The sequence below is a fragment of the Corvus kubaryi genome, unplaced genomic scaffold (assembly GCF_017639235.1).
Source record: "Corvus kubaryi isolate FWS band 111438036 unplaced genomic scaffold, C.kubaryi_AGA036_p1.0 37395, whole genome shotgun sequence".
Taxonomy (NCBI): Eukaryota; Metazoa; Chordata; class Aves; order Passeriformes; family Corvidae; genus Corvus; species Corvus kubaryi.
Window position 1 is genome coordinate 524,597 of NW_024581134.1, and position 13,283 is coordinate 537,879.

Below are 13,283 nucleotides of genomic sequence, written 5' to 3' on the forward strand. Positions count from 1 at the left end.
AATGGTGCCAGTTTTCGCAGCCAAACAAACTCACCTTTGTCTTCACCACAGACACACTCATGGGCATTTCTCCCCCTCTCTGCTGTCTGGAGGCCAGTTGGCATTTCTGCCTTGCTCAGACACTTGCTGAGTTCTACAGCATGTTTTGGGCAATTGCTTGGTTTCCTTTGCTGGAAAAACTGGCTTCTTTCTTCCTCACCCTGTTTTTTTACAAGTACACATCAAACTCAAGATGAAGCTGGTTAGGGATCATTCCCCTCAAAATGCCTGGCTCTGTGAGGATCTGCCTTTGCCATCAGGAAGCCACAAGGGTCTCTGACAAGCCTGGGGTGGCTGTACCTGGGGAGGTCTCCTGCCCACCTGTGCACCAGCAGCAGAGCATGTGCCTGGCTGCTTTAAACACTGACTGTCCCCTCTCACTTTTGACTTTAGGAGCTGTTTTCTGCCGTTTGGCTCTGGAGAACAGGCTCCTAGAAGGACCCGCTCCAGGACAGGAACATCCTCGCCAAACCCCTCCCTCCAGCAAGGAATCCCCCAGGAGATTTCCTCAGGCTCTCAGTGCTCACAGTGTGCCTGGGACAAAGGGCAACAATAACACATCTTCACCAGGAAGCTGGGGCGGTGTCTGGCTCGGTTAAATGGAGGCAATTTTAGCTCCAGATTCTATTTGTGCATTTATTTAACATTGCTAAAATTTTCCTGTTCTTTCCTACCCCTCCTCTCAGCCTGGCCTCCCCCAGGACAGGCACAAGCTCTCTCATAAGACAATTTCTGTGTTGAAGGAGTGACATTCTGTACCCACCACTGCCCTTGCAGGCGTCGCAGAATGAGCAAGGTCCCCTCCTCACTGCCTCACGCTTGGCATTTACACACAAGAACTGTCACTTAAAGAAACATGGTGCTATGTAAAAAAAAGCCCTACAGAGATTAATTTCACATTCACCTATAATTACACTCAAAAAGGACAGAGGGCCTCAGCAATCCCACCTTAAAATAAAATTAAAGCCTGCTTAAACCCTCTGTTCGGCCCTCTGCTTCTACCAACAACACACACGCATTTGTACATGTTATTAGATTGACGTTGTAGCATCCTGGACAAATCAAATTAATTCAAATATCTGCAGGTAGGAAACACTGTAGCTGAAAAATGAGCACATAAAGATACGCAATTTTCCCCTGGCAGTTTATTATGGTATGAAGAAAAAACATTCTGTGCTTGAAGCTGACGTTATATTACAAATGTATTGCGAAGTATGACGTGACTATTAAAATATGATTACACAAAGTATGAACATTTTAAGAAGTTTACAGTACAGTGAATCTTTTATAAACAGACTCTTAAATATACAGAGGACAATAGTAGCTGACAGAAAAACATCAAAAATTAACTATTAATGTTTATAGACTTTTCCCCTGAAAAAAGTCTTACATTAAAACAGAAATTATGAAAAGCCTTAAAACCAGGAACAAATCACCTGTACACTACAAATATACATGGCAGAGGTGCACAAACCAGAGCTACCTTTTTGCTGAAGGGTTCAGTGGCTGGAGCTGGGCAGTGCCTGCCCAGCACCTCCTGTCCAGTGTGGCCACCATGGACCATGCCATGCCATGCCGAGCCTGTGACCCCCAGGCACACACCCGTCAGCAGCTGGAAGGTCACGAGCACACACTCCCTGCAGGACAGCGCCGGCGCCTTGTCAGTGTCACAGCGACCTCCTGGAGTGTATCAAGCTGAGAACACGCCTGGGATCTGGCAAATGGATCTCTGCAAGCAGATCCCTGAATGCACTGGGGGCCTGGATGGGACCTACATACCACGTTTGGTCTGCAAGACTGAGCGACAAGGGAATCAGCAGCTCCTCTTAGGGATTTTTTTTTTTTTTTTTAATGCAACTTTTCAATCTTTCCTCTTGATATGGGAGAACAGATGCCACGTTTGATTTCTGCTTAGTCTGGTCGCAATGACACCCCTAGATCATGTGTTAAGTTATGTCAAAAACATAAGTATTTTATGCTGTAATACACAGTATTACTGAAACTAACAATATTATTTGCATATTTATAACAAGGTATAATGAAATCCCTATAATAAAACCAAAAGTTATGCTATAGATTTATTTACAAAGAGTCCAGCAAAGAAGTATAAATACTTCTACATTTAAGGTTTAGGAAAACATAATTTACAAAATATTCAAATATATACAGTCATCTGAAAAACTGCCAATATGAAACTTTGATGCAGGCAAAGAATTGGCTGAGTCTATTCCCTCTGTATTAAACGAGGCAGCGGCTTTCACGGGTTGTCTGTTCTGTTCAAAGCCATACGTGTGTTATTTACAATGAGGCTGCTTCTCTCTGAGCTAAACGTGTCCAGAGCTTTGAGCGTGCTGTCCCAAAATGTCATCTATCATTGTCAGATTGTTCAACCACTCTTCGTCGTTGCTGCTGCTGTTCTTCATGAGGGAGTCAAGGAAGTCAGTGTCGCTGCAGTTGGCAGGCATGATGGAATTGCTGTGCTGGGACACAAAGTCATACTGGGGCAGCTCGGCGGCGGCGCTCATCCTGCTGAAGGCGTCGGGCTGGCCAGTGGAAGGGTAGCTTGGCGGGCCGAGGCCCGGGGCAGGATTGAGGTGGTTAAAACTGGACACTCCTTGGGGCACCGATTTCATAACATTCATAGCTGGCAACGGTGCCCTGGTTAAATTGTGTCTCAAGTTCTGATTACTCATTGAGCTCAAGCCCTGGCCAGACTGTCCCATGCTCAGTTTCTGCATCTGCCTGACCTGGACGCCGGGAGCGATCTGATTCGGCGGCACCACAGCCTGCTGCGAGAACGCCTGACCCGGTGTGCTCGGTCTCACACTCTGCTTGGAGAACACCGTGCTCCCGGAAAACTGCTGCATGCTGGTATCCATTTGGCTTTGATTTGGCATTCTTGGCACAGTAGTCGGCGTCCACATCTGGGCAGATGAGTTGGGGTAGACATTGGGGATTCTTGGCATGCTCGGCTGCCTCAAGTGTTGCTGTGTTGCAGAGTGATTTGCTAAGGAGCCAGAGCTGAAGCCTCCCATCGGCATTCCCGGCCTCACAGTGGAGTGGCTGTGAACAGTTTGGCATCCCGAGTTCATGCCCAGTGAGTTCTGGCTTGGCCGCAGCGGGATGTTAAAGTCAGAATTAGGTGGAAAAATCCCCTGCTGCTTGCCAGGGTTGTGTGGAATCATCACCATCGTCCCACTGCTCTGGCTGGCGGTGGCTGGGGCCATGCCAGAGCCCAAGGTGCTTTGGAGCATGGCTGGGTTTGACGGCAGCATGCGGTGGTTGGGCGGAGGAGCTGGGATCACCTGGTTACAGTCAGCAGGAATGGGCTGCTGCACGGCTGTGGACAAAGAGATGCATTAGCTGGTGAGCACAGATTCAGTCTGGAAACATGGCAGAGCCTTTAGAAACTGCTGCTCTGTCTTTCTTTCATGTCAAGGGGCCTTCTCCTTGGTGTTCTTTGTAACAGAGTTATACTGGAGCCAGGGAAAAGAGAACAGGGGAATCTCACGATATGTGATAAAATGCTAAATGCTTTTAACTGAGGGCAGAGAATCATTAAATGTCTCTATTTAACCAGACACCAGGCCCTGGCACCTCAAGGATTTTTATGGCATGGCATTTCCTTCCTTACCTTGAAACTGGTTTATCTGCTGAGCCGCAAACAAGCTCCTCTGTTCAGATGTTACTCCCAGCATGTTTTGTCTCTGCTTTTCCTGGAAAACAAGGGGAGTAATAGTCAAGTTGCAGTCTCTTGACAAGCAAAAGAGCAGCAGACACTTGAAGTGTAGCCACTATCATTAACAACCTCTCCCATACACCCTCTACCCCCCTCCTCTGATGAGACTCAGCCCAGACATTTAATTTCAGACTGAATCTTAATTGTTCACATTCCCCTTCCTGCAAACGTGTCCTGATGCCAGCCCAGCACTGGGGAGTGCAACCTTCAGCAGATGCTGTGCAGGCAGCCAAAAGGAAGCTGGACAAACATGGAGACTCCTGTGTTCACCAGCTTCTGAGTGAAGTGTGCTGCAGTTGGAGGCTCTGCCCATGTGCACCACCCCCTTGTGTGCTGGTTGCCACTTTTAACCAGAACACAGGGAGCCAGGGATCCACAGCAGGTGCTCCCTGAGCAAGGCATTGCCAGGCTACTCCAGGTGACCTGATTTGAGTCTCCCCCCATTTAGCCCCAGAACCCACCACTGCACTCAGATCCCTGCTGCGGGCAGCAGCTATGACCTGGGGAGCCCTCTGGGGGTAGTGGAGGGGTGGCTCCCCCTGTGTTAGAGTATCCCAGAAAAAGTTGAAGCCAAATGATGGCAGGGAAGCAGAGTTGGGTTTGTAAAAGTTTGATCAAGGGGCAGCACAGGACTTCATTGAGGGTTTCACTGAGCTACTTCTCATCTCATTTCCCATCCACAGAAATGAGCCTCCTTGACCCAAATCCAGCAGCACATTCAGAAAGTCAGAGACACATGGTCAGAGCTGCCTTACCCAATTAATCAGTGGGATTTCCCCACCCCAGCTTCCTCACACAGCCTAGCAAACCTCCTACAGGGGCTTCTGTTGCTAGAGAGACCAGTCAAGTCCTGGACAAACTGGAGTCTAACATCTGCTCTGCTAAATCCCCAGGGAACCAGAGAGAAAGGCAAGCATGGAGAACATCTCTCTGGGGCTGACTCACTTTACAAGGCTCCCTTCTCTGCATCTTCCCTCCCAGCTCTGTGGCTGACCAAAATGACATCAGGGATGTGGAGGTGACCAAATCCTTCCCTTGCATATGAGGGGGCAAACGTGCACTCAACTCTGGCAGAGCAGCACTTGGCCTTGGCCTCTCTTGGCCTCATCCTAGACTCATCACAGCCTTAGTGTGACTCAGCCCAGCAATTCCAGGGTCACTCCTTAGTGTTTGCTGACTGATGATTTCCTCATTCCAGTTAGTCCTGTCCTTCCCAGTGAGGTGGACAGCACAGCAACCCACAGAGGCATTCAGCATCGTACCTGCATCAGCTGCCGTTTCATTATCTGCTGCTTCAGTAAATGGTTCCTCATCGTGTACCCGTTGACCGTGGCTGGTGCCGGCACAGAGCCGCCGCTTGGGATGGAGCCCGGCTCCTGAAGTCTGGCAACAATTCCAGGATTTTGATCCTGCCAAGAAAGATGAAAAAAATAAAATTAATCTCATCAGGGAGGTAACAACAGAAGTCCTTATCCTCTCTGCTGATGCCCTCTCTTCGGTCTTCAGCTGTCCCAAGGCCAAAACACCTCATGGACTCACACAGCCCTGTGTGTTACAGTGAGGACAGTGAGAGGCGGGGGACTGCTCTGATTTCTAAGGATCAGCACAAGAAGAAGTGAGAGAAGCAAAAAGTTAATCCAAAATTCCTCGTGAGTAGCCCAAGGCCACAGGGACCAATTCACAACCACTGCTGCAGTCACAGGGCTGCCTGGCTGGCAGAAGGGATGTGAGTAAAGCATCACAGTTCTCACAACTTCTCCAACTGTTACACTGAAGGACAGAAGGAAAGTTGCATCAGGGTAGGATTTGGCATGTGAATGTAAAGGAAAAACCTACAGGAAAAGAGCAAACTAAAGGCAGAAGAGTGGAAAAGGTGCCATCAGACCAGGGACCCAGAGAGATAAGGAAGATGTGGGCCTGCGATTGAAGTGGTTCTTGTGGGTCTCATGATTGGATGAACAAGAAGAGGTCATTGTAAAAGGAGAGAAGAACATGCAAAAATGTAGGGCCAGGTCATGCCTCGGCACAAATCAGTAATAAATGCAGTGGGACCTGCTCCTGCCTGGCACAAACCAGCCTTGCTCTAAGTCCTCAGTGAAAGATCCAAATTGACTTTGACAGCTGAGGTCTTGCCTCCAAAGAAAGAGTATGGTGGAGAGGAGAGAAAAATATAATTCACCAGAGCACAGTGAAGACACAACCCAAAATGGAAAAAGAATTTTAAAAATCCTGAATTCTAAACATCTTAGGAGCTGGCAGGTATTCAGGGAAATACAAGAGAAAAATGAGGGAAGAAGTCAAGGCCTCGCTGAAGACAAGATCCTGTGAGTGCTGTACCCAGGAACAGCAGCACCAGCGTATTCCCCGTCCTCCATTTTCACATCCAGCTTCTACATTATTTATGATGTTTTGTTATTATTGGCAGGGAGAAGTATGTATATTATATCCAGCATCCTTGCTGGGCCATGCTTCCTTTGTTTTCAGAATGGAAGCCCACATCCTTTGTTTGAGAATCAATGTTATCAGGAGATAAGCAAGCAGAAAATGGTTGTTGCCTTTTGACATCTGACAATTAGAAGCATGCTCAGATGGAGAAAACAGGATACGAGCCATGTTTCAGAGTGGCCAGAAGAAAGCCTGGGAAGGCATTTGTCACCAGGAAAGCTCCTCGAGCCTGGGGCACCTTTCCACAGAGGCTTCACCATGAGGAATCACCCAACTCCTTCCAAGACATTCTTTCTAAGAGGGATTACCAAGAAGGTCACTGAAATTACTCATTTTTATGGTGCCTCCTTTTGTTGTAGCACTTTGGTCTATTATGCAAAAGCACAATTGATGAAATGTAAATGCCTGCTAGATAATTTACTAAAAGACACAAACCTGCAGCTCATCACTGCTCTCATTATCATTCCTATTCATGGGCAGTCTCATAAGACTAGATTTTATTACTGGTGCTTTGCTTACAATTCTGCTGGACATCTCTCCTCCTCCCCATTCCCTCCTACCCATTTTACTCCCTCTCTCCCACAGAAAAAGAGGAGGGGAGGAAAAAGTAAATATGATTTACTACAGATGTAAATATGAAAGTTCATGTAAAGCTGGCACTCTGCTTTCATGTCAGACAGGATTCTGCAGCCACAGTTAAGCTTTGAATAATGCAGATTGCCTCTGGGGGAATATTTGAAAGTGGAGAGATTCAGTTTGTGTACTCTGCACATGAAAGACGCTGAAATGTTCATACCACCAAAATCCCTGCCATCTATCCAATTTCCTCCAAACTTGTCTTGTGGCGTGCAGAGGGTCTGTGCTTACTGAAGCAAAGGAGTTTAGTGCAAGGACAATCATTCTGATGTCTTGCTCTGGGCTATTGCATTAACAAGTCATAACATTAAAGTCTCTTTTCCTAATCATGTCCACCTCATTCTAATTTCTCCTAAACATCATCAAGAAAATAATGTTGATTTTTCCATATTATTAATGGTAAAGAAGTGTAAATCACATTACTAATTGCGGCTCTTGTGCTGTGGTGGTACAAATGCTTAATTATATGGGATTTTCTGCAGGCACCCTATAGCAATAATGACAATCAGCAAAGTTCATTTGCAAATACACAGAATGGGTTGCTGAGTTTTTCAGAGCAAAGTTGTATAACACTTAATTAGCCAGTAAAGAAACAATCTAGAGATATGCAGTTTGCTTTTGGGGAAATTAGGACAAAATAGCATAGATGAGAAGCAAAGGAGTGAATTTGAAATCCTGACTTCTACTAGTTCACATTTAGGTTAAGACAAAAAGAAAAACAGAAAGGAAAGGAAAAAGTTCTCTCTTTTCACCACTAGTGGGAACTACTGTATTCCTGTACAATAAAAAATAACCACTTGCACGTCATGACTAAGAATAGCTCTGGTGTAGTCTAAAGGACACTGCAATCTGTACCAAAGGTTAATGAACTTTAAACATTTTTCCTTTTCATCACTTCCCAAGAAAAATCACTTTCCTTCCCCTAGTAAAACCAAGCCAAAGCAGCCATAACCTTAGTAGTTTGGATTTATAAATTATAAATCCAGGAAGACAGCAAAGAGAGGAGGATTCTGATGCCAAATCTGGAAATGTTGGAAGCGGGTGTTCCCACCCAAGGGGCCATGTGGCTGAGCTGCACAGTTACACTGGAGGGTGCAAGGGCTATGGGAGGGTCTGACTCTTTGACTTAAAAAAAAAATAAAATAAAATAAAAGGCACTTGCATGTAGGTATCAGGGGTTTTTTCCATTTTTCCCTCCCCAAACTCATATTAAAATGGGCAGAATCCCTAACTAAACGGCACACCACACAACCTGGAACTGGAGAGTGTGTTTGAGAACATGTGTGCCTGTTGCCAGGCGAAGTGTCACGCAGCAGGTCCAGAGCTCCTGGGCTTCCCAGTGGGGCAATTTCTACTCAGAAAGGCCTTGGGGATAACTACACCATTCTGACTTAGTATCTCATGCACTAGTTTCGAGAGCAGGGAGAAAAGAATCAGGCTCCAGGCTTGCAGGGATGTGTAGTGCTTGTGTCACTGTTCAGCCACTGACTGCAGCTGTAAAGGCCATTGCACAGCCCAGTGAAACCAGTGCCCCACAGCTGCTGACTGGTGTATGATGGGCAAATCCACAGGTCACTGCACCCAGCTGCAGCGAGTGTAGGTCTGGTCCAACAACCATCCAGGCAACTGCTTAATGGAAAGTGTGCAAATAGTCCCAGTGAGTCCTACCATGTACATTTATGAATCCACATCCTTCCAAAAATCCACTGATGAGCTCGAGACCCATCGTCTGACTACATATAAGATGCACTGCAGCAAATAAGCGTGGAGACGAATTGTTCTTTGTGAACATGGCTGATAAACTTCAGTCCTCAGTACTTAGTTATATATCCAGTAATCACTTTGTGGCTTCACTTAAGCAAGAATGAGGAAACTTATGGCCCCCAATTCCTCTGAATCCTCATTAACAAACAGTCCAAAAAGAATTTAAAAGCAAGACTTTCTGAGGATCTGAACTAGAGCTGTAATCACTCTTTGGCAAGTATGTAAAAAAGCCTCTAATCTTTAATAAAGAGCATTCATTGTTTTTTAGGACTACGTGAAAACACTAAACTCATTTATCATTATTAAACCTTCCCATCTGTTTTTACAGTGTAACTCCAAAGAATATAACAAAGAAATCGTACATGTTAAATTGTATTGACTTAAGCCCAGAGCTATTGGAGATGTACAATTTATTTCAGTGAGGGCAGGAAGGGGACTGCAGGCTGCTAGACAGACTCATTTGTCCAATGCTGAAAAGACAGTTATCTGCACCAAAATGGCTCTCAAAAAGGCACATTTGCTTTATAAGAAATAAGCTGCCAGGTGAGACCATTCAGCATTATGTTAAAGGCTCAGACAATAAAACTAAGTCATGAATTTCAATAGTTAACAGATGGACTAATTAGAGACGGAATTCTTTGTGGTTTGAACAGATAACCAGGTCACAGCAAGGTTACTGAGAGAGAGGCAGGCAGCACTGCAAATTTCAGCAGATATTTACAGAGTCGGGGAAGAGCTGCACTTCCTAACCGAAAGCATTAACAGTAGTGGAGGAACAGAAAAGTGGCTAATTAAAAATACTTCTAGTACCTGAATTTTAAAAGTTTATTCAATTTCAAAGGATGCTGCTGATTCGAGAAATATTCCCTCCACTTCCAATGGGGCATCCAGCTGAATCCAGTGATTTCAGAGCTTAAACCAGAAAGGCTGTTGAGATGAGCTGCAGCATAAAAACAGAAGGCCAAAGGAAATGGGGCACCCAGGGTGGATGTTTGCTCTGAGAGTGGGACAAACTGCTTTTTCCACCAGGTCTGGGGTTTTTTTGGCAACCAAAGGTAACTTAGTTTGAAGTATTTACCATGATATCACATAGTAAATAAGAAACACAAGAAACAACCAGAAAACTACAGGACTTGAGAAGAGCCACTCCTGACCTGCTCCAAGGCCCCAGCTCCTGCACTGGGGACTCGTGGGTGATCCATGCTCGTGGCAGGGACAGCTATTCCCCAGGGGTGGGGTGAAGTTTCACAAACCAAGTTTTGTTCTGTATTTTAAGAACATCTTTTACATACAGGGAGCTCTGTACTCTGATGAGAAAATGCAAATACTAGTTTCAAACTAATGCCCCTGTGTTTTCCTACCTCCTGATGCATCCTCTCCCATCCAGGAGCTGCGCTGCATCTCCTTGGTGGGGACTCCAAGCTTGGGCAGCACTTAGCTCTGAAGCCCAGGACTGAGACTTCTGGGCACAACCACACTAAAATACCACACACTAAGCAATTAAAACACCAATAGCATTAAAGCTGCCTCACCCAACTTCATGGTTTGAAGAGTTTCATGATTTAGAATTACAGAGAAGCCACACACAGACTCCTGGTGTGTAGTGATTTTGTGCATCCCCACAGGAAACCTTGATGCCACCTTTACAAAGAAGGCTCATGGCCTCCACAGCTGTCAGTGGTCTTAGATACGAAGATGGTGACCAATGCAAACAAATAAAGCAAACAAAATCCACGGTCAGGTTTGTCAGAAGGATTGTGTCAGCCCACTCAAGAGTGTGATGTCTGTGAGATGCCACTGTCATTTGCTTCACACAGAAGTCAGAGGTTACCTGTGCTTTTTGCCTCTGCTTCTTGCCTTTGACAAAACTCCCCATCTGCTCTTTGGAAGTCTTCTGCCTTTTTTCCTCCCCTATTCTGCTCACAATTCAGTGATGTTCCTCAGGATAAAACAGCCTTTCATTTCAGAAATGCTCCAAAGCTTTCTGTTTGTTTGCGTGTTTGCTTTAGCACAATGTATGAACATTGATAAAACAAACTGTGCAGTTCAGTGGATCTGGGTTTTTTTTACCCATCTTTCACCCGTTTACTTGATACACAAGCATGTGAAATACTGCCAGACTCAAGTTTCTAAGCTTATCTTGGGGGCTGTCAGTCAGGAAAAGGCTTTGTTTGAAGACTGTAAGTGATCCGTGGGTATATGGTTTTGTTAAAAAAAAATCCTTTCAAGTTTTTCTTTCTTTTAATACAGCATGAGCATGTACAGTTTCCTTGAAAGGTAGTCCTCCTTCCTTGATAGGAGCAGCAACAAGATCACCACACCTGGCTAGCAATTGTATCAGGATCTTCTTCCTGCCTTCAAGCAAAGCAGATGAAACACTCATTTCCCTATAGCTGTTCTTATACTTCACGCTGTTCAAAACAAAATAAAATCCCATCAAAGTATCCAAAATGCTTTTAAAATGCACCCACAATTCTAGTACAATGGAAACTGACTCCACTTCCCCTCTTAAAAAAAAATTAATCTAATTAAATAAAGCTTTTGTGCAAAGACTCTACCAATATTTTCAGAACTGGTTTCATCCATCAAAACATTTTGTTAAAGAGCAACAGCAACCAGAGCAACAGAAAGACAGAAAATCCAGAGTGAATTATTGCAATAGTGATTTTTCTCTTAGACGAAAATGCGTCCTTTAGCAGGCATGTGGAAATCAAGCTGTGATGCTGTTAGCAGCACCAATGTAGTTACAAGGAACATGGGAAACAGCTTTGGGAGCAGCCAACAGCTTGAGGAATGGAAGAGTTGGTGTGTAACAGACAGACACAATCTCCCTGCTTGTAAAGAGGTGTGATCAAGATTCCAGCAAGAGCAGCTCCCTTGAAAACAGATCCTTTGGCCCAGATGAACTCCCAGGCCATGGTAAAGGTAGTCTGGTGAACAGCTTTGATCCAGCATCCCGAATGCATGGCAAACTTTCCTGGAAGACTGGAGACCCACGGAGTCTCTGGCAGGCCCCTGATGGCAGTGGCACTTAGGTGCCTGCAGTGTTCACATACTTTTCTTCCATCTGAGAGCAGCACTCTGGGGTCAGACTCATCCTTCCCCACCATTCTTTAACAGAAACTGTGTCTGTTACTGTTTTTCTGTGTATACACCCGAAGATGCAGGGATGGGTGTTTTGTACCTCTCTGTATAACATATGGTCAGGATCCAAAATTGAATTCTCTGCACAGAACAAAGTATTTATATTTGGGCTGTACAGCTGCCGTGATTCTCCAACCCTTGACACCATGCTCTTGTTCCCATGGAGGGCAGCTTGCCATAAATTGAATGAGGTAATCTAAAACTGTATTTCTCTCACCAAGCTTTGGCTGGTAGTCCTTCTGCCTGTCTCTACAAGGTTGTGCTAGCTGTGATGACAAACTACAACATCTCGTATCTATAAAGTGGCTTGACTCAAGCAACCCTTGTGTTATGTCAAGTCATGCTCTCAGAGGTGTCAATGAGATTCCAAAGGAGTCAAGTTAGCTCAACACCCAGCAGAAGCTGCTACAGGGAAATGCAATGACCGGCTGGTGAATTTATGTACTAGGGAGAGCAGAAGAGATCTGATAAAAGAAATGGTGAAGATTTCACAATAACAAAGTGAAAGTCAGAAAATCGCAAGCTAATGGGATAAATCAGTTCTCTACCCGCCCATTTCTGAAAAGCTCTCTGAACTCCAGTGAGGTGGTCTGGATCGCTGAGATTTTGAAAATCCCCTGCTTTCTCTACGTTAACGTTTCCATTAATTTCTTTTTCCTTTTCACGCAAAGGATCAATTCTCAGAGGCAGATGCCCAAGTCTTGTTCACTTCCAATAGTAGCTGGCTGCCTAACAACTTCTGAGAGCCCTTTGCATGAAAGCCTCCCCACATGCAAAACCCAACATATTTACTCCTGATTTCTCATGTAAGTGCACAAAGCATGCTCTGGCACAAAGTATCACACCACTTTTTCAGTATTAAACTTCTCACAACCTTACTCTTTCCTAACAGATTAAACTAGTCCAACGCCTAAAAAGGGTTTTTTCTGCCCAATCAGGTGTCAAAAATCACCACCATGACTTACAAAACAACGTGGAGTGATCAATAATATGCTAAAATAATGGATACAAAGAAGGCTGTGACTAGGTAGTCCTCATGAGCAAATTTTTAAAACCGAGATATTGACATGTTAAAAAAGAAGAAGGTATTAAGGTGACCTTGAGTATGGGGAAGAAGGAGCAATTCCATTATGTTTTTAAATGGAAATTATTATTAAAACACCCGAAGCTGAACTGTTGTAACCAAGTCAACTCAATCTCCCCTTAAAAAATCCCTTTTCTCCCCTTCCATTCAGATTGTATTTACAAACTGTAGATGTCTCATTTTTTTCTTGTGTCATTTCATTATTACAGAGTTGAGACTAGCCATCTGCAGCTTCATTTCATCAAGCTCTGGTTTGTCCTTGGAGCAAGGTCATCTGGGACAAGAACATAAAATGCTGCTTTCCTCATCTGACAGTTCTTTATGCCTTCCTGTAAATACTCCCTACTAATTTTAAATAATTTTACCACTTCGTACTCCCCCTCATACACACTGAAAAGGCTAATATACACACATATTAATAAGGATCTTGTC

At 44.7% G+C, this 13,283-nt stretch overlaps 1 protein-coding gene across 6 annotated transcripts in view; it reads right to left on the reverse strand.

Annotated features, from left to right (window-relative positions):
• Window positions 1-1,166: 1,166 nt before the first annotated feature.
• Window positions 1,167-13,283, reverse strand: part of MAMLD1 (mastermind like domain containing 1) — a 252,768-nt gene continuing 240,651 nt past the window's right edge. For all 6 annotated transcript variants that reach the window (XM_042040128.1, XM_042040130.1, XM_042040127.1 and 3 more), the window contains 3 exons: window positions 5,041-5,187; window positions 3,674-3,755; window positions 1,167-3,379 (listed from right to left, as the gene is read on the reverse strand). In XM_042040128.1, the coding sequence (XP_041896062.1) occupies window positions 2,364-3,379; window positions 3,674-3,755; window positions 5,041-5,187 (1,245 nt within the window). In that variant the 3' untranslated portion in view covers window positions 1,167-2,363. The remainder of the gene's footprint in view (window positions 3,380-3,673; window positions 3,756-5,040; window positions 5,188-13,283) is intronic.